The sequence below is a fragment of the Thunnus thynnus genome, chromosome 4 (genome assembly GCF_963924715.1).
Source record: "Thunnus thynnus chromosome 4, fThuThy2.1, whole genome shotgun sequence".
In the NCBI taxonomy this organism is placed as follows: Eukaryota; Metazoa; Chordata; class Actinopteri; order Scombriformes; family Scombridae; genus Thunnus; species Thunnus thynnus.
In genome coordinates, this window is record NC_089520.1 from 4890460 (window position 1) to 4917909 (window position 27450).

At 39.6% G+C, this 27450-nt stretch overlaps 1 protein-coding gene across 1 annotated transcript; it reads left to right on the top strand.

Annotated features, from left to right (window-relative positions):
* Window positions 1-678: 678 nt before the first annotated feature.
* podxl2 (podocalyxin-like 2) lies at window positions 679-26499 on the top strand. Its single transcript, XM_067586284.1, has 13 exons — window positions 679-994; window positions 10448-10794; window positions 12266-12629; window positions 13867-13976; window positions 15639-15855; window positions 17235-17417; window positions 17497-17735; window positions 17804-17884; window positions 19751-19907; window positions 20392-20453; window positions 21565-21744; window positions 21852-22013; window positions 22223-26499. The coding sequence occupies exons 1-13, from the start codon at window positions 943-945 to the stop codon at window positions 22280-22282; spliced, it is 2214 nt and encodes a 737-aa protein (XP_067442385.1). The 5' UTR covers window positions 679-942; the 3' UTR covers window positions 22283-26499.
* Window positions 26500-27450: the final 951 nt, after the last annotated feature.

Consider the following 27450-nt stretch of genomic DNA (forward strand, 5'->3'; position numbering starts at 1 on the left):
TGTGTCCAGCAGTTAAACTTCTGAAATGAAATATATTTGCATATTTATAGATTCTGGAATTTTTAATGAGGGAAAAGATGCCATTTTAAGGATTTTAATGAGATAAATTAACTTTTTTTGTGGAAAAACTATATCAGATACACATTATTATTAGTAGAAAAGTAGAGTATTTAAAAAATCTTTAAAAAAAAAAAGTTTGAACCTTCCTTTAAAACACGTATATCAGAGAATTTTTATTTTTAATTTTCTTTTCCTTTATTTTGCATTGCTGGAATAGTTTCCCCTGTTTTATTATAAATCTATAACTATAATGTGATGCTCACACAAAACGGGATTTTATGAGTTAAATAATTCACATTAGTCCTTTTCTGTTTGTCTTTAAAAAGGAAACAAAAAGACCACCACATTAGTGTTGTTCAGGTAATATTTACTGTTTACAACTGTTTCCAGCTGTGTTTCAGCATAATCTGTAACAATAATATACCATTTGCTGAGTGTACACTGATCATTGATATTAATATGCTATAATACATTAGTGCAAGTCATGTGGTATTTTGGTATTTGATTGTATTTGTTTACTGCTTTATAAAAATTACGAGGAGCACTTGAACGCAGCAGCAGGTCTGAGCCGCATCAGTGCGCAGCTGCGACATCTGGCGGCCGATATGAAGAACAACACGCAGCTGTCGGCGGTTATTTCCAGCGTCGGTGGTGCAGCGGATCAGATGCTGCTCTGACCGCATCTCTATCCGCACACACACATCCTGTCTGTCTCTCTGTACGGACTCTCACACACACACACACACACACACACTTACACACACACACACACCGGCAGCCATGAGCGCGGCGCTTTCCTGACGGGCCTCCATTCACATCCAGAGCGCGTCTGCAGCCTTAAAACCTCCGTCCGTCCGTTGAGAGCCGAGCAGGGCAGCGGGGATGTTGTGCACTGCAGCAGACATGGCTGGCCTGCTGCACATCACGCTGATAGGTGAGTCCCTCTTTTCATTTATTACAGCCAGTCACACAGTGATTCAGGGGTTTTAATAGGATGCACAAATACTTTACAACAAAACAGGAAAATCCTTCTAGAAAATGAGAGCAGATAAATATTTGGAGACTTTGGAAAACATCACAGAGGAAGATAAACTCCCGACGGAGCAGAAAGCACATTTTAACTCCTGTAAGAATGTAAATGTGTTTTTTAACGCCATGCAGTAGCACTAAAAATCAACAACAACAGCAGCAGCAACAATAATAATAATAATAATTATAATGATAATAATAATAATAATAATGTAACCAGCAGTAATCTGTATTAATGACCTGGTTCAGGTTAAATTCTGCAAAGTAGATGCTCAGGCTGACTGTGTGGGAGGCGCGCAGTGCACTTAAATCAGAGCACACACACTGCAGTGTCTGACACACACACACACACACACACACACACACACAAGGACCTGCTGTTGGGCACCAGACATGGCATTAGGAATAATCATCATCATCATCATCATCATCAACACATGAGTCAGCGTTCATTTGACTATCAGCAGTTTTGCACTGTCATGGATAATAACAATAATATATATATTTTAAATGTTATTGATTATGTGATGAACCAACGTGATGCTTCGGTTGTGATTATTTGTAAAAATACTGGCTCATATAATTATAATATTTATAATAATTATGGCTATTTTTATCATCAATTAGTCTGATTAATATTTCTGCAATTGATTGATTTTTTTAGTCTATAAAATGTTACAAAATTGTGAAAATTGACCTAAATGTCTTTAAATTGCTCAGTCCAAAACCCAAAGATGTTAAATTTACAATATAAAACAAAGAAAAGTAGAGCTGCAATGATTAGTCGATTAATCGATTAGCTGCTAACGATTAGATTAATCACCATCTATTTTGATGATCGATTAATCGGATCATCTTTGACAGAAAAAGCAGCTTTTCAGATGTGAATATTTCCTGGTTTCTTTAGTCTTCTATGACAGTAAACTGAGTATCTTTGAGTTGTTGACTGTTGGTGGAGACAAAATAAGAGATTTTAAGACGTCATCTTGGGTTTTGGGAAACAGTGACCAACATTTTTCACCATTTTAAAGACTAAAACGACTTATCAGTTAATCAATAATGAAAATAATCGTTAGTTGCAGCCTTAGAGAAAAGCAGTAAAGGCTGGAACTAGTTAAAAAGACAAGTTACTTAAACAATAAGGTGGTTCTCAAAATTGTTGCTGATTATTTTCAGGATTAATTTCAGCGCTAATAATAATTAGAGATAATCATCATTATCATCATCATCACAACCTCGACGTAATTATAACGTAATGTTTTTATTTTAATGCACATTTTGATGATTGTTTATTGGATGAAAACTGTCTCACTGCTTCCCTGCAGAGCTCATCAGCAGCAGCAGCAGCAGCAGCACAAAAGGAGTTTCTTTGTTTTCATGTGTTTTTGATATTGCAGCTTCCAGCTCTTTCTGGTGAAATCTGGAGATTCAGCTCTTGTGTCTGTGAGGCTACACAGACGTAAACTGTGCAACGTTTTCATGCTACAGTTTGGTTATAAACTCTGAAGAGAGAAAATACTCTTTTTTTTGTGCTAATCATAAAACATTTGGGAGAAATCTTTCCTGCTTTTCCAATATGGAGTAAAAAGAGACGGGGTGAGGAAGAGGACGGTGAGCTGTGTCACCAACCTGTCCATCTCTCAGTCGGTTGGGGTGAAGGGGATTTGGGGGAGGGTCCCGGTCCAGCATAATCTGATCTGAGGGGTGTTAAAGCACGGAGAGAGGCAGGCTTAAGGGGCGACTCCCCCCCTAACAGACACAAAATGAAAGCCAGAGACTATATGAGTAAAATGTGGCTTCATCATCAGTTTTTATCAAATAACTGGACATTTACAACTGCTGTGTGTGATCGTTAACTGAATATTGTTGAGTTTTAGATGATTGGTCAGAAAAATAAGCAATTTGAAGATGTCACCTCAGGTTGTCAGGGAAACTGTGTCATTTTTCACTATTTCCTGCCATTTTTATAGACAAAATAGTTAATTAATCAAGAAAATTATATGCAGATGAAGCGATAATGAAAAATAATCACTGGTTACAGTCATACTTTAAACAGATAAAATGATTCATTGACATTGAAGACATTTAGATGCCATTCTGCTTTGAAAACACAAACAAGTGAGTGTTCTGGTTTTCTTCTCTTGTCCCGAAGGAATCGTTGATGTGAAGCATCACAGAGCAGCCAGATTAACATGAAGCGAGCTGCAGTTAACTAAATCACACCGTGTGACGTCTGGTATCGACGATCTGATTTCCTACCTGTCTGCTGTGTGCAGCCACAAATCAGTTTTTCGTCAAGGGGTTTTTTTCTTTCTGCACCTTGAATCTCAGGTTCGTTGTGTTTGATGAACTTCGGAGGGTCTCTCCCCTCCAGCACCTGCTCGTTTCCCCCCCTGTGGCACCCAGCCGCCAGCATGGAGCTTATCTGTGTTAAGCTGATAAGGCTAACTCAACTGTTCAATTCTTCCAGCTGGATGGATGCTGGAAGACTTTTCTGAAGTAATTACGCTGCAAAGTTGCCTTTGTAGACACAATTTCCAAGGTCGTGGTGTAGCGGTGAAACTAGGGTGTGCAGCATGAGAGAAATTGACTTTTGTGTGTTCTTAATAGTTTTTGGACAACACTGGAGTTCTACGGCTTATGTGAAATGCTGATAATTATAAAAAGATAAAATAACAACAGTATAGTTGCAACTCTGGTTGATTTATCGATTAGTTGCCTACTATTTTGATAGTTGCTTAATTGTTTTGAGTCATTTTTTAAGAAAAACATGTCCAAATTCTTCTTAAATGTGAATGTTGTGTGGTTTCTGACGTCTTCTGTGACAATTAACTGAACATATTTGCGTTGTGGACAAAACAAGACATTTAAGGATGTCATCTTGGCTTTGGGAAACAGTAATAAACATTTCTCACCATTTTCTGATATTTTATAGACCAAACAACTAATCGATTAATGGAGAAAATAATCGGCAGATTAATCAATGATGATAGTTAGTCGTAGCCCTAAACAACAGCTTTAGTGGAGCTTATGGCTACTTGGCAGCAACAAGCTGTAAACATCTATGTATCATCACCTTATAAAGCTGTTGCTGTTATATCCAGTGGGCCTGGAGCAGCACTAATGTTTCTGACCACATCATGAATGTTAGTCCGATATTCACTCTCTTTAAACTCTGGTTTTGGTCTCCACCAGCTCCTGAGGGAAATATGCTCCACTATGTTCACCAGATAGTCACTAAATGTGTCTGTCGGTTGGTTTATCAGAGCTACCAATGGTCAAACTTTTTCAACCAAAAAAGTTCCAGGACCAGTGGAGCCAGAGGAATTAAACTGGTAGAATATGTCTTTAGGGCTGTTATCAAAACGCTTCCATGTCAGCTGTTTGACCATCATGCTCTCCATCACCAGGATGTGTATCACATTTTCCTTCAGCTTTGACTGTCGCTCAATTAATTGCGTCATTATTTTGCGGCATCATCTTCTTCTTGTGGTTTACTGCACTCGATTGGAGAATCAGCGCCACTTCATCATCAACATCAGCTGTTTACTTTGATGCGCTCAATTATTAATATTTGCAAAACAATGGTGGAAGGAATAGCACATTATTTTGCAATTTATTTTATCAGTTTTCTGAAATTTCAGTTAAAATTTGGATGGAAACCTGACTTGTGGCTAACCAATCAGCCCTGCAAACCCCACCCTTAAAGCTCCTTATCTATTAGAAAGTAGAAAGTACCATACCCAGAGCAGGGACTTTTATGTCACCTGGAACTTTTGTACAGGAACTAAATGTAGTCCTCGGTTTCTTTGGTTGAAACTGTTTAGTTCTTGAGTTCCTAAAAATGTTCTTGGTCTCCTGGAAAGTTCATGCAGTTGAAATACTCTAAATGATCACATAATCTGACACAGTGACCATCTTCAAAGACAAAAACAATGGGCGTCATGCAAGAACCAATCATATAAACAGATTAATTCATGAGAAGCATGTATGAGTAATTTAAGAAAATTTGTGGCATTCATCAGTTTTCTTGTACTTGGAATTTTCTCTGAGTTATGAAACTTACGAGTTCAGACCTGCCATATAGTCATGAACAGATCTTCACAAGGGGAGAAACACTTCTAAACGTGTTATGTTTTTGTCTGCTGATTTCTGTAAGCAGGACTTGAAGTCTTGTTTTTACTCTTTGGGGACATTTTTGTGAATGAAAGTCACTAACAAACGAAGCTGAACATGGACATTTTAGGGTTGTCAATTATGTTAATAATAAAATCTCAGGAACATTCACCTCCTCAGGAACAGGTGCCGTTCATCAGGCTGAAACGAGTGATTTATGACAAGTTTGTGAGTTTGTTGCCTTGGAACAATCGTACAAACAAACCTCACAGAAAAAAGTCAGAGAGGTTTAGGATAAGAATATGAAAATATTCTTGCATGAGGCCCAAAGTGTTGTCTGATCTTAGAATTAAAGTATCATCCTCTTGTCCTCTTGTTCTACCGGGTATATGAGTGAATCATCGACATAAGAGTTGACTCAAGTTGGACTTTCAGTCGTCCTCTTTCTCGTGATGGACTTATCCCCAAAGCTGCTTACCTCAAGGTCAACCTGTCATGCTTTTTAGGGGGGAAAAACAAGAGAGCTAGTGCTCTTTATCTCCATCGATTGTTTTTTTAGTTCGAACAAATCAATCACAGAGTAAAGTAGAGCTCAGCACAAAGAGCAGAGGCTAATACTGGCAAGGTTTGAGGCTCCAGTCACTGTTTATTTAGTGGGCAGAGCATCTTAGTACCAGTGCATTAGTTGTACTGCACGATCTTCTGAAATATATCTCCTGGGTATATGGCACAATAACACTGCATCAGGAAATGTGCTTTAAAGAGAGACATCAGTGCACACGTTGCACATTTAAAACACTCTTTGGGCTTTTATTGTTCCAACATCTCCTCCCTCTTCAACCAAATATTCACAAATCAAAGTTATTAGTTATGTTGTTAGTTGGCCTCTGAGGATGTTTTTGGTCCTCAGATTGGTAGAAATCCAAACACACACACACACACACACACACATATACACACTTTATCAACATGCAGTTATGTCTACACAGTGCTGACTTTGGGGTTTTGGAAGGAGAGAGGAATTAAAACAACTGCAGCACCTCTCCACTGGGTGATGGATCCCGCAGACAGAGCGCTTTTCGCAGGTTGCCAAACTCCAGGCACACTGCACTGCCTTTTTTGTTGAAGCCTACAGTTTTAAACTCAGTCCAGGTCTACTGTTTCTGTTCAGATCATGATAACTAAGTTGGTAAAGTCATTCAGCTCCAGGTATCCAGCAACAGCCACCACTAGTTTGTCCTCCATGACTGTTATCTCCACTTGTTGTCATCACTACCACAGAGGGCCCGTCTCTCAATTCATCCGATTGGGCGCTCTTGCAAAAACGCGAGATGCATAGAGTGAAAAAACACAAAAGCAGAGCGCTTAAAGCTGCACCCTCACTGAAAACAATTACAAAAAGCCACCTCAGGCTGCTAAAAAGTGCTCTGTCTGATAGGCGCCTTATCTTTCTCTCCTCCTGTTCTTGGACCGGCTTGGACTGGACCGGTCATCCACAGCGAGCAGCGGGGCAAGAAGGACATTTTATAGACCGCTGGTTTTTCAAACAAGCACTTTTTAGAGGTGAACTAAAAGTCTTCCCTGATTTTTACAGGAGATATTAGTGTTAGCATATAATCAAACAGCTTATTCTGTGACCTAATGTTTTTGTTGCACCTTGCCTGCTATATTTTTCTTGTCATCAAATCCATGAAAAGACCAAAAACCAACTGAATTGATCCTACAAATTACCTGTGTAGCCAAAGCCTTTTAAGGCTTATTTCTCTGTGACATATCGAGCTCCATTCTTGTCACAAAATTATTAGCAAGATTAAGAGTCATTAGCATTTACACTAAAACAGAAACGGCTACTTTGCAAGGTTTGTTATCATTAAAAATACTCAGTTTATCAGTTGCAAATCACTTTCCAGTCAAAAACAGTACACACACATCACTCATTATGAGACAGTTGGCCCCCTGCTCCTCCCACAAAGACAGACAGACCGCCGCCTCGTCATTTATATTCGTTTGGCGTCTCTGTCAGTGACATTTTGCAGGTGAAGCAGAACTGCTGTTTGTCAAAAACTGGAGCTGAACTTCAGTATTTATTTTAGATGAAGAGAGGCTGTCTGACTCCTGTCCAAAGCTTCCTGCCACAGCAGATCCAGACCGACACTCATCTGCAGCACACCATGCAAAATATTATAGAAAACAGTCAAAGAAAGCCTGAGATGCAGCTTCTGTTTTCTTAAAGCAGAGTGATTCTGTTATTCTGTTTTAATTTGCTTCACTAATTTCATAATCACCATCATCATCATTTGCATATACTGACATTTTCTAATTAGGACACAACACAAAGCACAGCTGAGGTTGAAGGGAATATTATTAGCTCGGTGTTTCACTGTGTCCGGGGGAAAACGGAGCTTTTGCAAACGGGGCTGTCGGTAAAGTTAAGAAGATCTTTCTGTCACCTTTTCTGTGATCGATCATTTTAAATGGCAATAGAGCCAGTTTCACGGCACCGCTGTCGTCATTAACCTGTACTTAAGTAGATTTCATCAGACTACATTGTGATGATAAAATAAGTCTCTCCTGCTCCTCACCACATGTTGGCCGTGATGTGCAGTTTATTTGTGTGGCAACTGAAAACAGCACAAAGAAGAAGAGATTCAGCTGATCCTCTTGTGCAGTTGTTTCACAGTGGGAAGATGTCTCCATAAAAACCACCTGGAATGCAAGTGTGGATGCAAGTTTTCACATAAAAAGAGAAACTGACCATCCACTAGGCCACAAGACAGTCCCCAGATAGCATACGGAAGTGGGCCACTTCAGGCACCGCTGGCCTTCCTCTGACCCGGACAAAATGGCCTTAAACGGCCCACATGTAAAATAGCAAACATGGCCCAAATATCCCAGATGAAATGTGAGCCTTTTTTTGGTAAAGATGCGGCGCTCTCAAGTATGTGTGTTCTGGATGTGGGCCAGTTCTGGTTTATCTGGTTTGTTCTTGGTTGATATGCGGTTTGCTTGTGGCCCAGATCTGGGAAACAGGAGCGGACCGCCCATCATTCCACGCGGTATGTGGGCCGGATCTGGGCCAAAGCAATTTCGCTATCTGGGACTGGCTTTGTGCAAAAGGAACAAACAGAGTGGTTAAACCCATTCCAAGTCTATCACCAGTATGCGAGTCCTGAGAAAAGGGATCTTGTAGAATGTTTACAGGCACTTTAATACCAGTGAGAGATACAAACCAATCTGACACAAAAGCTTTAAAACCAGGATATTTCTGAGTTTCAGGTTTAACTGCATGAAGCACCTCCTTAGAGACAACTGGAACTTTCCTAACTGGAGCAACGAGAGCAGCTGGTTTTTACCACCTGTGTGATTTACGCTGCTTTTCAGTACAGGACGCTCTGCTTTCCAATGACCCCTGTCAATGGCAATAATTACAAACTTGACCAAAACCAACCGAACATAGACCACAATTCATCTTTGCAGACTCAAACCAAGCAAGTTTAACGGAGTGACCAATGGCTTTAGCAGTAAAATGATCTGAAACACAGTTTTTTTCCCCGTTTTTTCCTTTATGTGCCAACACGTACTCATCTGCCAAAGTAGCAGCTTCAGAGGCAGTTTCTTCTTCATGCTCAGCAATATGAGCAGCAACCACAGGTGGGAACAGCAACCCTGGCGTTTTAAAATTCAGATGGCTTAGTGTAGATGCGGTCTCAGTCTTGTTCATGAATTATTTATCATAAAACATCTTTTATGAGGAAGGAGGTTCTGCACCGGCTGCCTGTGATCCATCTCTCTATATGGAGATAACTACAAACTGAGATAACTCGATTTGAAAGTTAGATTTGATATAAGATAAGAGCAACTTACACTTTTTTTGTTGAAATAATTTAGTTATCATGAGCAAACTGATGGATCTTCGTCACCTCGTACCCTTGTGAGGCTCTGTGGTGTCGGGCCGGAGAGCTTAACATGCTGCAGACGTGTTTGAGACATGTTGGCGATGATATCATAATCTGCTCAGTCAGCCCCTTGAGGTCAGACGGCCATCTGTGGTCCCAGACAGGGAGCACTATGGGATACATGAGGGAGACTGGAGGGAGGGCTTCAGTGACGGGGATTAATGATGGACGAACGGACGGGACAGATGAGCGATGTCATGATTATAAATAGATAAATTAATGAGTTGATGGACTAAATTATCCAATGAATGGGTGGCAGGTTTCAAGTTAATGAAAGTACTGACCGTCCCGTGAACGCATGAATGAGTAAATGAACTGATTAAGAAAATGAAGGAATGAGAGAATGAATGGAGAGTAGATGTGGTGATGAGAGAAATTGAACTGAAAGAGGTTTGCAGTGACTTTACAAGGGCAGCAGTGCAGTAAAGATAAGAGCAGTAAATTAAATGAGTTGAATGTATTAATGCAGACAACAGAGCGCTCTTATCTCTGTTCTTTCTCTGCAGGTCTTCAGAGTTTTGCAAAACAAAACTGCATTAAATCTGGAGAGAGAAATCGTTAAAATGATTTGATCTGTCAATTCACTCCGATCTATTTGACCTCTGTTTTTTTTTTTTTTTTGCTTTTCATTTGACTTATTTTTATGAGCCGTGCTAGGTTTATTATGTGTCATCGCACAGTGACGCTGCATAAATTGAGCTTCTTCAGTTGTTCAGACTTTCACTTTAGGAAAATTGAATGCCATGAAACTAAATTAGACATCAACCTTCTGTTGTTTTCTTTACTTTTATTTGCTTGCAAAGATGCAAAATGGCTTGGAATAAAACTGAAGACTATATATGCTTCTGTCACAATATTAAACCAAACAGCTGAAGGATGTATACGATTAAGCTTGTTCCTAAATATATTGGATTTTATTCAAATTTACATCTTTTTTCATATTTATTAGTCCATTAATTCCCACTTTGCAATGTACTTAAGTGTTAAAAATTGTTGGTATCATACATTAATGTGTTTCATCTTATTTGTTTGTGCTTTATTTCTTGCCACTCATATAATTCTCACCACTTACTGCCTGTTTTATATTCTGTTTGAGTGCTTTTACTCTGTTTTCTTTACCCTGTTGAATCCTAAAACCTCTGCTGATGTGACAACTTAATTTCCCCAGAGAGATCAATAAAATTTCATTTCAGACGTAAGGATTCCACCTCCATTTTTTAATCTAACAAGGCATTGTGGTACATAACAAATCATCTTTTAAGTGTTTTTGTCTCTCTTTCCTGCAGCTCTTCTAACCGGCTGCGATGCCTTCAGACTCGGTTCTTCCCAGCGTGTCATCCCCCTCGGTTCTCCGGTGTCTCGTCTGTTCCGGGATGAAGGCCCGGCCCAGCAACATTTCATCCAGGAATTAGTCAGAACCAAACGCCACACAGTCCACGACTTAGTGCGAGTCCAACCTCATTTGGTTCATGACATGGCCTGGCCGGAGATACACGAAACATCTCGTTCGCAGACCAAGATGGACTCGGCTAACTCCTCCCAGTTAAACCCACCTCTGTCCTCTGCCGGCCAGGACGTAGCCAGTACCCATGCAGCTGTGGATGAAAACTTAGACGTGGAAGATGAGATGGAGGTGAGGACAAGTATCAGGTGATGTGTATTAAACTGTGCAGAGTAACAATATATCTTGATGAAATGATTTTTTTCTGCAAACAGCAGCAGTACAGGTAAATACCTGCATCCTTGCTTCAACTCGAACACGTGTTTTGTTTTGATTTTGTCACCGTTTCATGTTTCCTGTTCGTGCAATAACAACCTCAGTAAGACTAAATGGATGCAACCTGTAAATGAGGAATGTGGAATAAAAATGGAAATAAACTGGAAACACAAAAATGACATTTCAGTGTACGGCAGCGTGATGCCACCACCATGACAAACAAATATTTGCTCAGTTTCTCAATATATATACAGTACCGGTCAGTTTGGACACACTTTCTCAAATGGAAAGGTGTGTCCAATCTTTTGACTGGTACTGTACGTTATATTTTCGTTATAACGTGATACTTTCTCGTTATAAATGGGTTTTTTTACTCGTTATAATGAGAAAAACAGCTCGTTGGAACATTTATTCATAATAAAACGAGTAAATTTTCTCATTGCAATGAGCTGCTACTGAAATAGATGCATGTGAATGTTTGAATGAATATTAGTGGCCTATTGTCTACTGTATATACTTAGTCTTACTTTCTTTTAGGGCGAAGGCATAGTGAAATTCTGCTCATACTAAGCATCCTAGATGGAGTTGTTATCAGCATACAGACACTCTGAAGGATTTTGTCCACATTGTGTCTCTATTGGAGAAAGAACCAAGCCCGTTGGATGTGTTTGCACCTACGATTATGAGAAAAGTTTCTAATGTTAGCACGAAACATATTGCGTAAAAAAGCGAGTACATTTTTCTCTGTATAATGAGAAAGTTATAACATCTTCCTCACTATAATGAGAAATATATAAGGCATATTTTATTCATTAAGGGTCACAGTCCTGAGCAGAGATGTGCAGATCTTTCTCCAAGTTCCTATCGTCTCCATTTTGCGTATGTGAATGTGTGGAGACGTGTTTTATCTGTAATATATTTCCTCCTTTTACTTTTCCTTTATGCAGGCAGTAAGTAATGTAAATGAAGTAATAAAATGAAGGTGCAGTGTAAGTGAAACAGTCTCAGTAAGTCACCCATGATGTCCTCTTGCATTACAGTAGCCTGCACAAAGACTAGAGTCATGTTCTCTCAGTAAAGAGGAGTAAGCCAGGAGCAGAGATCAATACAAAACATCAACATGAAATAATAATGTGTCATTTGTGTGATCAGCAAAAGTATTTATTGAATGCCAGTTAGTCACTAATATTAATCAATAAACCTAAAAACACTCTGCATTCGAGCCATGAGGAATATTGCAGCAGTGCAGGAGAGTTTTATAGGATGAATATTTATAAACGATGTGAAAGACACTTGCACCTTTCCTTATTTTCAGTTTTTTAAATATTTAGCTCTGAATTCTATCTGTCGGTCTGACTGTTCTGTCCAAATATCTTTCCTCTTTCAGCGTATGGTTCATCTCGCAGTCCCCCAGGATCCAGAAAGCTACCGGGGACAGACTGACTCCACTGACCCAGAGACGGAGCTCCTCGGTGGGCCGGGAGCCGGCGACGCCTCCCTGGAGGCCTCCGGCTTCTACGGGACGGACACGGAGGAGAGAGACAGAGGAGAGGAGGGAGGGGAGGACCGAGAGAGAAGAGTGGGAGAGGAGAGGGGGGAGGACGATTGGGAGAGAGACACGGGGGAGGACAGAGGGAGGAGAGAGAAGGAAGAAGAAGAAGAGAGGGGAAGAGGAACAGACATTGAAGATGTTCATGTCCAGGATGCCTTGGAGGTCAACCACACAACGCCAGATCTGGACGCTCTAATCGGTTGGTAGAAATGATCTTCAATCAATAAAGTGCTGTTGAGATCACACAGCTCATCCTCAGGCAGCCATATTATATCCATTAGTAACCTCAGCGCTCATACATTACTCCATGATCCGGTCACACACTGTTCCCTATTCAAACCTGAGGGAAAACATGCTGTTGTCCAGCAGTAGGTCGCATCTTCAAAGGCATTTTTGTGATCCTGCAGATGTTTACTGACTGCCTGAATGATAAAATGTTTACCCAGGGCATAACCAATGTTTAAATTCAAACATTTGTACATTTCTCTGTCTGACAACCATCAAGTCTTCTGCGCTAGCTGTGGCAGATCATGGAAATGTCCAGCGAAGTTTGGAAATACTTGGTTTAAGTGTTGAGTTTGCCACATTCAAATATTAATTCCTGGCAGACAGAAGACGTCTGCAATGGTGGCAAAAGGTTGAATCCTACTGACTTTATTGATCCCTGAGTGAACCATGAGTTTGACATTTGTGGTTTGGAGTGAAATGTCTCGCTAACTGTCGGATGGATTAGCATGAAATTTCGTTCAGACATTCACGTCCCCCTCAGGATAAATTTAAATGCCTTTGGTAAACCCCTGAATTTTAATTTAGCGCCGTTATCAGGTCGAAATTTTAATTTATCCAACACTTTGGTTCAAGACCAAATACTTTCCAGAATCAGCTTTACTTTGTGTTTAGTGCTAATTAGCCAACATTAGCATGCTTGTTAGCCAAACTAAGATGGTGAAAGTGATAACAAGCACTAAACATAAAGAATAATTCAATAATAAATATCTTCAGTGTGACATTAGCAGCCATATTATTATTGGAAAAGGTTGTGTACATTTACTAACATGCAACTCGGTCATTTCAGTGAATTCAGTGCGTAATGTTTGTGCTGTTTTTGGATTGGAAACCAATTAGCTGTTAATAAACTGACTGTTTCATGATGATGTCACCTTACAAGCTAACCAATACTGTTTTAGCGTAAATGTTCTTTATTTCCTTTACATATTTAAAGCTAAATAAGCATGTCTTTGTTAAACCTACACAATGTTAATGTTTAACTAATTTGCACAGCAGCAGATGCTCTCGTGTCTGCTGTGAGTCTTCGATACAAGCAGACTGTCAAAACCTCCTGGCAACTGTAGACTGAAGAATGCCGCAAGAGGTTTATTCATGAGAAGTGTGCAAACGTGTTTCTGACATCTCTGACGTCTCTTTGTGTCACACAGGCTACAGTCCGTCTTTCCTCCCGTCCAGCTCCAAGCAGCCCAGCATCTCCTCCCCAGCTGAGGTGCACGATTCTGGGCTACAGGAGCATCGTACAACCCCGGTCCTGGAGGTGAGGACAGAACAAGGCAGAGAAAAGATGCCTTGATAACGATTGTTTGTTGTTTTTGTGTTTTTGGCCATACAAAGTATAAAATTTAGACTTACACATATGTGATAAACAATAATAATAATACAAATATACAATACAAACTTCCTCATAAAAGTTCTCGGACAAATACACATGTATGTGGTTTGTAACAGGGTCGCCTGCCTCAGTATTTGCTATTTGAAACATGTATTGACACTTTTTGAGACGTTACAATACTTTGTATGAATTATTGTGAATATGAATTGTGCATTTGGGGTGGCTGTGGCTCAGGAGGTAGAGCAGGTCATCCGCCAATCAGAAGGTCGAAGGTGGTTCGATTCCAGGCTCCTCCAGTCCGCATATCGGAGTGTCCTCGGGCAAGATACTGAACCCCAAATTGGTGTGTGAGTGTGAATGGATGAGCATAGAAACATTGTGGGGCGCTTCTGTATCACTCTTGAGGAGCAGGTTGGCAGCTCATGTGGCAGCTTCTGCCATCAGTGTGTGAGAAGGTAGTCCATAAGACTAGAAAAGTGCTATGAGTGCGGTTAATTTACCATGAATTAGTTTGTTTCAAGCATACCAAGACTAGCAGATAGAGAAGTTTGGCCACGATTTATCAGTCTGTGACAAAAAGTAGCAAAATTGAAGTGTATTTATGTGAAAAAGTTCCAGTTTACTACTTTTAAATAAATATATACTGTAGGAGGTTTGAAGACAGTATAAATAAAAAGAGAAATCATCAGCTGTAGTTTGGCTTTAATTGTATCTCAGTAAATCAGATGTAATCCAGGGCTCACCTACTAACCTTGCGCTGAATTAATGCCTTAGTCTTTAACTTCTTTGTGTGATTAGCGGTGTCTCGTCGACCCGTATCGACTGAGCGAGCGGAGAGAAGCAACACAGCAAAAGACTGTGTTGATGCTGTTTTTCTTACTAATTTTTCTTAAACCATTAATCTACAGGTCAATAACAGCACACGCAAGAGCCCTCGAGTCATGTTGTTACCACACTTGTCAGTATCGTCTACACACTACTCATCTCATAATACTACCAGTAATATTACCTCTACTACTTATGCTGTTATAACATACAGTACAACCACTTCTACTACCACCAACATCACTGTTTCTACAACTGCTGCTACTTCTACTACTATAAATATTACCATAGTATAAACTTTACTACTACAACTTCTACCTGCAATACCAATATTACTGCAACCATCATTACTACAAATAATGTGACTACTGCTTTGATTTCTACCATTATCAGCAATAATTAGCTTCAGAATTGGGGGGAAACAATGAAGTCTGGAAATCAGGAAACCAGGAAAGTAAAACCTAGTGAGTGCAGTTTATTTACATATAATTAACCTTTCAAATGACACATTTCATTAACATGCAAACAACCTTAAGATTCAGAGGAGATCCAGATTAATAGATCAGCTTTTTAAAATCAAATCAGAGCTTCTCTCATCTAATTTGTGGCGGTTTGACTGCTAGTTGACAACGGAGTGATTTTAGAGAGTAAATGAAACTGAAACCTTTAAAATGTTTGGGAAACAAATGGAAATTTCACCCTTTTTTATTCCACCTCCACCACCATGACTTGTCTCCTGATAACTTGATGTTTACCATACAGGGAGCTCCTTTAGAGAGAGAGCCGTGGGAGGCGGAGGGGGATGAAGACGGTCGTTCCAGTGGCTACGGAGACCTTCCCTCCTCCATCACTATAACTAGCACTACATCTACTGCTGCTTCTACTTCTGCTGCTGCTGCTGCTGGAGACGCTGAAGGCACCGCCACTCCTGAGACTGACACCGGCACAGACTTTGGGCTGCTGGGAAGTTATACAAAAGGTAGACTGAATGAAATAAATCTGATCATGATATATTGGCCGATATTAATTTTCTTTACACAACCCATCAGGTGTATGTATAAAACATTGTGAACTAATAATATTCCAGCTGTAACAGCGAGACAGTGTGTGGGAGTTTATCTCATTTTTATTCAAGTTGTGCTTTTCCTCTGATGCATCTGTTGCATATTGAGGTGTGCAGAGACTTTTTCCACCTTTACACAACCTGTAACATAAATAAAAGTTCCCTTCAATTTGTTTCTTTTAACAGTTGTTTTATATTTTTTTATTATGAACACAAAGTTATCCAGTAACAGATAATTACATGAGCAACCAAGTGTACCTAGAGTGTGTGTATCTATATATACACCTGTATACTACATATATACACTCACTGAGCACTTTATCAGGAACACCTGTGCAATCTAATACAACAGCTCTGCCATTGACATTGTTAGATAATAGATTGATAATTCTCCTTTATGTTTATTATTGAGGTCATAGTGGGTGCTGGTGGTGTACTGGAGCACATTATATTGAAATTTATTCCTGATATTTTTTCCACCCCATTAACATACATAAGGGGGGGAAACTGAAAGTGTGTAAGCCTCATAAAAGTAGAATTTATGGCAGAGCTGTTGTATTGGATTACATTAGATTGCACAGGTGCTCCTAATAAAGTGCTCGGTGAGTGTGTGTGTGCTGTTAAATATAAATACATGCACTACAAGTAAAGATATATGTGTTCATGTTTGCAGATTAAAGGAATAGTTTGACATTTTGGGAAATATACTTATTCACGCGGAGAGTTAGATGTCATGTCTGTATGTTTAATGTAAAGCTGCCATCAGTCTTTGGAAACAGAGGAAACTGCTAGAACGTCTCTATCTAAAGGTAACAAAAATGCACCAATGAGCACCTCTACAGCTCATTAACACGTTATAACTTGTTTGTTTCATCTGTACTAAAACATAAGTGTAAATCAGGATGGCTCCTGCAAATCTTCCTGTGGATGTCCTCTGGGAGGAGATCCCAAAGGATTACATATCCCATCGAACTTGAGATCACCTCAAAATCACCCTGGAAGGCAGGAGGAAGTGGCTGAGGAGAAGGTTAGAGGAGCAGGCTTGTGACAGGTTCGATCCGCATGCCAGCAAAGTGAAAGAACTCACTCCTCCTTCATTACCACCTCTGAGGATCCCTTGAGCAAGGCATTTCACATGCAACTGCTACAGAAGATCAGACTAAAGAGTTTGTTTTTTGTAATTTGCGAACATTTCTGTCAAACTACATTTGCCTGAAAAATAGCAATGAGATAAGTAAAGAAAAGGTTAAAAAGCATCTTCTTGCTTTTGTTTAATGCCTGGTTTGTTACTGCAGATGACACAGAGGACGAAGAGGCAGAGCGGAAGGAGGAAGAGGAAGAAACAGGTCTGCCACACATAGGTGTATTTACCCAGAATCCCACTGTACCAGAGGTTGGCATGGCTCCCAGCAGACAGCCTCTGCAGCCCAGCGTGGAGGAAGAAGAGGAGCTGCAACAAGAAGAACATGAGTTAAAAGGTGAGGAGACATTAAATTACTACATTTATTAACACATTTATTTAATAAATACATCATGAACTCATTGTTTTTCTATTAGGTGAAGAAGAGGAGGAGGAGGAGGAATGGAGAAAGACTGATGGAGAGGAATCAAGAACCAGACACATCGTCCCGCTCACCACAGATCCTTCACCCTCCGTCGGCTTCACCGACCCGTCCTGGGATTGGCGGGAAAAGACCGTGCCCCCGCAGACCCGGGGGTCAGAGGTCAGGGGAAACGGAGTCACAGAGTTCTTCTTACTGGGCGGTGATTTCAACGAGATAGACGAAGCACAGCAGGTACATTTACACACAAACATATATGCAGATAGTCTTTACATTTCTGTTCTAACTCTAAACATCAACAGTTTCAGGTCGTGTGTGTCGACTGGAGTGAGCTGACTGGACGCGGCTACGTCATCCTGAACATGACACAAAACTTCAACTGTGTGAGTACCACGGTTACCAAAATCAACTTGTATCAATATAAGCTGTAGAATTATTTTGATTGGATACTCATATCTTAAGGATAGTCCATTCTTTTAAAAGGATAACATATGATATTAATCTAGACATTCAACTTCAAACACAATTATTGTCTAAACATACTAAAGATCCCCTCCAGACCACAGACTGTATAAAAATATGGACAGGGTTACCGTGACGTCACCCGTTGGTTTCTGAAGAGCCGCTCCGGCCGTCTCCATCTTGGCGGTGCGTGACGCTGCCTAACTCCCAGCCAATCAAAAATGGGCAAAGAGGCGGGCCGAATGGCTGAAACAAGCCACCTACCGGCTGGCGGACCTGTCACTCAAAGCAGCCATGTCCTTCATTATGCAGAACTTTACGGCTTAATAAAATTTAAATGGGTGAGTTATAAACGTACAGTTGTCATGAAAGGGGAAATTAGCTACAGAGACCAAAACCTTTTTTTGTACCAGGCTGTTAACATGTTTATTTCTGCTGGAAAGTTGGGCATTTTAACATGGGGGTCTATGGGGATTGACTTGCTTTTGGAGCCTCAAGTGGCCATTCAAGGAACTGCAGTTTTTGGCACTTCCACATTGGTTTCATTTTACAGCCCCGGAGGTTGCCGCTTGCTCCAGACATGTTTTAAGATGTGTGTAAAATACTCCACTTTAACTGCTGGACACAAGATGTCTCCTCCTTCACTGTAAAGTCCGTTCTCAGTGTTTGTGCACCAGAGGATTCAGGTTTCCACTTCACACTTATGCAAATTGAATATTGGAGCAGGATTGGCTTCCAAACTAGTTGTGATGTCACGAATCACGCTCGTACTCCCGCCTCTTAAAACAGGATTTTCAATGAACTCAGAGAAACTCAGAGAAGCTCAAACATCCAACTGAAGGAACAAGAAGCAAAACACATTTTTGAGTGGAGGAAGACTTTGAACTTAATTTATACAGAAAAATAACAAATCATAAGCTACTAAAGCTTTAAATGCCTTCAGAAACTATCAGATAAAGCAAACTTACACATCATATACATACAGATCAGCCAGCTTCTTTGTTCCCAGAGGGTTTGTCACAGGCTTTATAGATTCTGGGGCTTCACTCGTCCAGGAAGCAGTTAGGCAGGTAGAGGAAGGTTAGTTTAAGTCTTTTAGCTTAAGTCTATGGCTTATAGAGATTGGTAGATCACTTTCTCAATGGATTTAATAGTAGTTTATCTTTGAATTAAGGATAAAATCACATATTTACTCTCACAAACTCCTGTAGTTAATCTATTCGGCTCAAACAAACTGCACCGGAGTCTGTTTGGACGCTGACTTCGACTTTGATTGACAGCTTTCTCCTCAGCCTGAACAAACCAAACCAAACAGGCAAACACACCAGAGTTCTTTTGACCTGAACCACACAATTTAGTTGTGAAAGTCACCCTTAAGCATTAAAGTGCTCTGATTCTTCTCCATCCATTTATTCCCTAAAAATAAACATCCCTCATCCTCGTTTTGAATGCAGACATGAATGTCGGCTTGACTTTTCTCTCATGCAGGACTTGAACAGCTGGAGGCCATCTGTTTTTGTATGTGTGTGTGGTAGTGAGGGAGGAAGGACCTTCACTATGGTGTCTGTTGCCATGGCAGCAACACAAACCCACACAGCCGCCGCAGTGACTTTATGATTGTTACGGCAACATGAATAGAGTTAAACTTGTGCTCCTACAGTTTATCCCCCCTTCTCTTGTTTCCTCTCCTTTGACACAAGAGAGAGAAAGATGAAAAAGTTTTTGATGTCGTCATGGAGATCAAGTGGTAACATGTAGAAAAATGTGTGTGTGTGTGTGTGTAACAGGAGGAGTTCCGTGTAGACCAGGGCGTCCGACTGTTGAAGATCATGGAGCGAGTGTTCGCACGAAGAATGAACAGCCCCGAGGGATCGTGGGTACTCTACCTCAGCAAGCCTACACACCAACAACACCAGCTGCTGATGAACGTGGCGTCTGAGCACGGTACACACACACAACATTTTGTTATAGAATTAGATGGAAAATAAAGAAATTTTATTGACATTTCTTTATGCTCAACACTAACCTTAATCTTGAGTAATGACTGTACTCTGAAACATTTGGTTATTGTCATAAAAGCAGCTTTGTGTTGTAACTTGTCTTCAGTTTCTTCATTAATTTGGATAAATAGACAAAAATAGAAGGTGTGATTTCACACGCAGTTATTTTCAGCAGCCACCATGAAGTGTGAAAACCTTCGACAATCTGAGACATCAGTAGCAAACTCAGATTTTAATGTCAGACAACGAGACATAAAGGGAATCTTCCAAATAAGTAGTTGCTTCAGTACATGCAGATCGGCTAACTCAGAAATGATGAACGATGCTTTGAGAGCTGATTATCCAACACATCCAGACACACTTATACTGTACAAACACACACAGACGTTGGGATGTTAACATTGTTGGATATGTGTCATGTCTTCCAGGAGTGATAGCTACCAAGGATGTGCTGGGCATGCTGGGAGAGATCAGGAAATGTTTACATGAGGTACACTGTCTGAATAACTTGTTTAAATGTTTAAAACTGTCTGTTTCTGCAGATGTAAACAGTGATCTCAACGTTTCTAATTGAACTTGTAATTTGAATCGAGTCTGTGTTAATTGTTAAACATAACATACAAGACTTTTGTTTATGTTAAAGGTCAAAGTTGACAATATTGTTGTTATGGTGTTAAAACTATGTCATTGCACAAAGAGTTTCCAGGTAAAATTGTATGAAGAGTTGCAAAAATATTCCAAATCTGTGTTTGCACAGTCGTTATCAATAACTAATTATTGAAATATAAATTTCTACTGACTGGATTCAGAAACATGAGATTTGTTGGGGGGATTGAGGACCTGTACGCTCAGGATTGGACACGTAAATTGCAAAAATTGCAAAAAACTGCTGACTGTCATTTTATGAAAGATACACCAGTGTAAGGTGTCATCGTGTCTTCATAATATGTGCAACAGAAGGAAATGTGTGCTTGTATGAAAATCTTAAATAATGTTCCTAAACTTTTGGACACATTTTATTAATTTTTCAAACACAGATACACATAAAAAAACATGACAGCACCTAAATCAAAAATCACAGCCATGTAACAACATACACTGCAAGATTAATACATAAGACAAAAAATAGATCCAGTGCTTTTTGATATCAGTCCCTTATTAGTTTTCAGAAAAAGAGAGAAAAGAAATTAATAAAGTGGTTAATAAATATTAATAATATAATATTATTAATAATAATATTAATAAAGTAATAAAAGAAAAAGGGAATTTTACTCACTTTTCCTTATCTGTCGACTACTTTTACATATAAAAAATGAACTATTATCTGTAAGTAAATGTACATAATGATGATACATAAGATTATGAATGATGGTACTGATGATAATTAATAAAAAAAATAAGTACTTTGCAAATATAATATTGTACAAATTTATAGAAACTATGCCAACGCTGCTAATCAACACATACATATATGGAGAAATATGTGTTGTTATGCAGGAATATGCTTTTTCTGTAATGACATTTTTTTTGTTCATATCCAGTTAAATTCTTGCTTGTGTGTGTGTGTGTGTGTGTGTGTGTGTGTGTGTTTGCTTCTTCAGGTGGGCATCGCAAACTTCAGCGCGGCCAGTAACTGTCAGTCTCGGCCCAGTCAGACACGCAGCGACTACGGCAAGCTGTTTGTGGTTCTGGTGATCATCGGCTCCATCTGCATGGTCATCATCACATCTGGATTCATATACATCTGCTGGCAAAGACGACTTCCTGCAACAAAGACTACGGTAGGTAAACACAAACACACACACTTGTCCTAACTGTGCTGTAAGAGGAGTAAATGTGTCTCATACAGGCACATAAACAGAAGCTCTTGTGTTTTCTCACCTTGCAGTTCCGCGCTGAAGAGCTTCACTTTGTGGAGAACGGTTGCCACGACAACCCCACGCTGGACGTGACCAATGACAGCCAGCCTGAGATGCAGGAGAAAAAGCCGAGCACCAATGGGCTCGCAGGGGTGAGAGAAGGAGGCGGGGAGGAGAGCAGTCGCTGGCAGGTGATTGGATGACTGATTTTTTAAAAAAGATGATTTTTTTTCCACAAACTGTTTCAGAGTCTGTGACAAAAAAGGGACTCACACATGGATAAAGATCATAAAATGACGTTTGACATGATAAATAATCTGCTGTCTTGTTTCTTATGGTAAAATTAACTTTATTCTACCCGACAAACAGCATGAAACCTCTCATCTTTTTCTTTCTTTAGGTGTTTGTCAATCAAGCAGCAACCGAGGAGGAAGAAGAGGAGCAGGACACACATCTCTGATGGACGAAGAGGAAGAGGAGACAGGTTATGAAGGACGTTCGCCTTTGATAGACAGATTATATAAATGGAGCCTCGAGTGAAGAAGAAGAAGATGACAGTGATGACAGAAGAGAATAAGAGGAGGAAGAATACAAAATATCTTCAGTGGAGAGAAGGAAAAAAAAGTGGATTTGTTATCCAATCAGAGTCAAAGTAGGACTGATGCTAGGAGGAGCGTAGCAGGAGGAGTCACTGACATCATGGGGATTACATACTGGGTCACATGTCACATACTGGACGCTTTGGTCAAATCTGAATTCATAGACAGACAGTAAACTTGACAAACTCAAAGATGTCCACTGTTTTAAAGAGTTAACAAAGTTGGACTTCTGATTGGGAAAGTTGAGAATTTCATAGAGCTTCATACCCCTACGTGATGTAAGATAATGTCGTCTTTACATCAAACTCTTCTGTTTAGTGTGCCTTACGCTTTTAGCTTTTTGCACTGTGGCTGCACGAGACAATTTAAACATAAAACTAGAGACTAATAATAACATAAATCACCTTTTATGTTTGAATGTAAAGGAGCTTTTTAAGCTTGGTTGCCATTTTTGTGTCACATTAAGCAAAATACTTTGACAAAATGGCTCCAACAAAGGCTGAAACTAAGTATAATACCCAAAAAGACACTGTTTACTTTCATTACCAGTGGTGCATTGTAGATAAGTACATTTACTTTGTACTTTACATTTATCTGACAGCTGCAGTCACTAGTTTTCTGTACAAATTAATATTTTACATATAAAACATATAATGTGCTTACAAAATAGGATGCATTATTATAGATTTAAGTCACCAACAGTATAGAAAGTAGTTAAATTGGCATATTTACACATTAATGAATCATTAATTGTAATCCAATAATATAATATAGTTTTTAGCATAACAAGTACATTTTTCTACCAATACTTGAATGTACCTTTACTTATAATGGAGTATTTTTACAATGCAGTGTTGTTAATTTAACTTAAGTAAAAGACGCGAATATTTCTTCCACCAGTGTAGATTAAACTTGTAGGTAAAAGCCACAGCCAAGAATTGCTCACAGCAGCAAGAAAATGCAAAAAGTCTAATCAAGAATATCCTAAAATCTATCACAACCTCAGAGATGGTCAAAGGTTTTACCCCAAAGTCTGACTCAGGCGACTCCTCTTAGCTACTCTTCTGAATCACTGAACAGGAAGTAGAGCCTGTATTAACTTTGAAAGTAAGGTTTTGGCACTTTATCGATTCCTCTTGGAAATAGTGACTATCATCATTGAAATGCTGCATCATGTTAAATGTATTACATACAGTGACTGAAATATCTCTATTTTGCTTATAGGAATGGTTGTAACTGCTGAGGATGTTCACTGTACACTCTACAACAAGTCACGTGTTTGCTATACGTATGTGCTGTTAGCCTAATATGCTTTTTCAATAGTGTTGGAATGGCTGCTGTACGCTCCTGGCTAAATCTTGAGGCCATGACACATGGGCAACAAAAGCATGAAAATATGGCAAGTTACAGTGTTGAAGTCAAGTCAGCAAACTCCGAGTCCAAGTCGAGCCCCAAGTCTTCAACGTTTGAGTGTTATGTTCAAGTCACTTTGATCATGTCCGAGTCACCGCAATCATGTATGAATCACCACGGTCATGTTCAAGTCACAGCAATCATATCTGATTCACTACAGTCATGTCACTGTCATGTCCAAGTCACTACGTTCATGTCCGAGTCACCAGAGTCGTGTCATAGTCATGTCTGAGTCACTACGATCATGTTCATGTCACTATGGTCATGCCAGAGTCATTAAGGACATGTTTGAGTTACTAAGGTCGTGTCCAAGTCATAACCATCATATCTGAGTCACTACGGTCATGTTCGAGGAACAGTGCTTATGTTCGAGTCACCATGGTCATGTTTGAATCACTATGGTCATGTCCAAGTCACTGCGATCATGTCCGAGTCACTAGAGTCCTGTCATAGTCATGTCCGAGTCACTACGATCATGTCCATGTCACTATGGTCATGTTTGAATCACTATGGTCATGTCCAAGTCACTACGATCATGTCCGAGTCACTAGAGTCGTGTCATAGTCATGTCTGAGCCACTATGATCATGTCCATGTCACTATGGTGATGTCCAAGTCACTACGATCATGTCCATGTCACTATGGTGATGTCCAAGTCACTACGATCATGTCCATGTCACTATGGTGATGTCCAAGTCACTACGATCATGTCCATGTCACTATGGTGATGTCCAAGTCACTACGATCATGTCCATGTCACTATAGTCATGTCCGAGTCACTATGATCATGTCTGAGTGACTACAGTCATGTCCTAGTTAGTATAGGTCTGAGTCACTAAGATCAAGACCAAGTCGCTATGGCCATGTCAGAGTCATTAAGGACTTGTTTGAGTTACTAAAGTTGTGTCCAAGTCATTACCATCATATCTGAGTCACTATGGTCATGTTCAAGGCACAGTGGTCATGTCTGAGTCACTACTGTCATGTCTCGGTCATGTTCAAGTCACTACAATCATGTCCAAGTCACTACAGTCATGTCATGGACTTACTATGGTTATGTCCGAGTCACTGCAAATGTGTCACTATGGTCATGTCGGAGTCATTAGACATGTTTGAGTCACTGTGATCATGTCCAAGTCACTATGGTCATGTTCGAGTCACTGCAATCATATGAGTCACTACAGTCACGTTCGAGTCACTATGATCATGTCTGAGCTATTACGGTCATGCGGAGTCAGTAAGGACATGTCAGAGTCACTACAGATATTTCCAAGTCACTACGGTCATGTTTGAGTCACTACGGTCATGTTTGAGTCACTACAATCACGTCTGATCTGATCTTATTTATTTATTGGGACCACGTACAGTGTTAAACATAAATGTTACCATTTGATGTTCTGTACCAGAGTTAGCTTATAGCTAATTTTCATCTGCAGTCCCTTCAGCTGGTCATGTCTAACATTCAAGTCCAAATTAAGGTGCAAGTCATCAAAAGCAGGACTTGTGCTGGACTTGACTGATCCAGGGCTCCAATAATATATTTCTGGCTAATTACCCAACCGTCAAAGCACAAACAGAAATCTCACACATCAGATGAACAGAAATAATTTGACCCACCTTGAGATATTTTGGTCTGACTCGAGTCACTGCGCAGTTAACTGGAATGGAGATAAAAAAATTGAATGTTTGTTTTCTTTTATTCAGATCGTTTTCTACAGTGATTTTGTTCTTCAGTCTCCATTCCCGTTACAGGTAGTATTGCCCATCTGCATTTCATCAAGATGTCGCCTGTGTTTCAGCTCTTTTACTCTGACTTTTCTCGATGTAACAATACTGTATATGGCTTCACTATAAACTACGCTGATTGATATGCACTTTGTCAGCTAAGCAGGATTTATGGAGCATTCAGGACACCCGGGGACTTGAGAACCGTCCATCCTGAATACCTTAAATGACTGTCTGCAATGTAATTATCTGTTTCTGAGAGCACAAGATGCAGGGAGGACACAGCCCCCTGATCATCCACAGGAAGACCAAATAGATGAGCATGTAGCTTTCAGCACTGCAGCGAGCACCGATATAACAGAACTTACAGCTTCTGTTGCTTTTATTTGCTGAAAGCCAAAATGAGAGTTTGATGGAGACAAGTTTGTTGCTTTTTGTTCGCTAGAAATCAACTGAACGCTTACAAGATTCTGATCAACTAAGTTTGTTTTCACAGGTGTTTTTTCTTTTCAGAATCTAAAGGCAGCCTCACGTATGTTTGCATTTGTTAGCGGTGCTAGTGCAAGTCAATGGGCACTCAGTTGTAGCGAAAAAACAAAAACAAATGACCCTTTGTTTGTATAAAGATAGCAAGTTAGGTTGAGTTTTCATTCCCGTCGGGTATTTATTTGTGTTCATTTATTTTACAGATGTTTTTTTTGTATGTCTGTTTATATGCATTTTGATCATATACTGTCTCATTCTTTTGGTTGTCTGTGTAATAAGTTAAATGTGAGAAATAAACGTTTGGAGAAAATGTGATTTCTTGTTAATTCTGGCCCCTGCAACAATGAACTGGTTAATAGGATCTAGGAAATAAATGAACAGATTGATGATTTCATTTTTGTATTTATTTCAAAGTTAAATTAATTGTGAATAAATGGCTCATCATAGCTCATTAATCTTGGCCATTTTCATTCTAACCTCAGGGTGGTAATGTCTGTGTCTGAGGGTTTGTAGGTTCTCCACTTTGGTTCAGATTGAAATATATTAAAAACTTATTTTTTACAGATATTCATAGTCCAAAGGGGATGAGTCTGACTCACTTACATAAACTCCTGACTTTTCCTCTAGCAACACCATGCTCCTCAGAGAATGAATTAATAACTTTGATTTCCTGACTTTTCATCTAGCACCATCAACTGGTCAAAAATAAATTTTATCCAATACTTTGGTTTGGTTATTTTAGTGCTAATTAACAAATGTTTTTAAAAAAATATAAATATTCTCTGCTGCCCTCAGGTCTTTAGGAGGGCTGTTCCAGAGATGTGGACCATAATAATAAAATGATGCCTCACTGTGGGGTTTTGTTCTGACTTTAGGGATAATTAAGACCTGAGGGTTCTAGAGGGTTTATGGGATAAAAGCAAATCAGATAAACAGATAGGACCAAGACTATTAAGAGCTTTATAAACCAATAAAAGGATCTTAAAATCAATTTTGAAGCAGACAGGTAGCCAGTGCAGAGACTGGTGTAATCCTCCTGTTCATACTGGCGATTAAAAGATCACCTTTAAATGTGCGTTCAATGTAAGTGATGGGGGGCCAAAATCCACAATGTGTCCAAGATTCAAGAGATTCAATAGCTTTTGTTGTCACATGCACAGCAACACAACACGCAGTGAAATTTGGCTTCTTGGAGCTCTAGTTCCAATTAGATTATGAAATAAGTATTTACAATTATAAAAAAGGAGAGAGAGAAGAGAAAGATAAGAGAGACAAAAAAATATACAAATATACATCATATTGCAAACTGGTGTGCAAGTGTGTTATTGCACATAGGGGATAATAAGATAAATAAGTATATTACACATAAGTAATATGTGATAAATACTTCGTCCACACAGTTATTT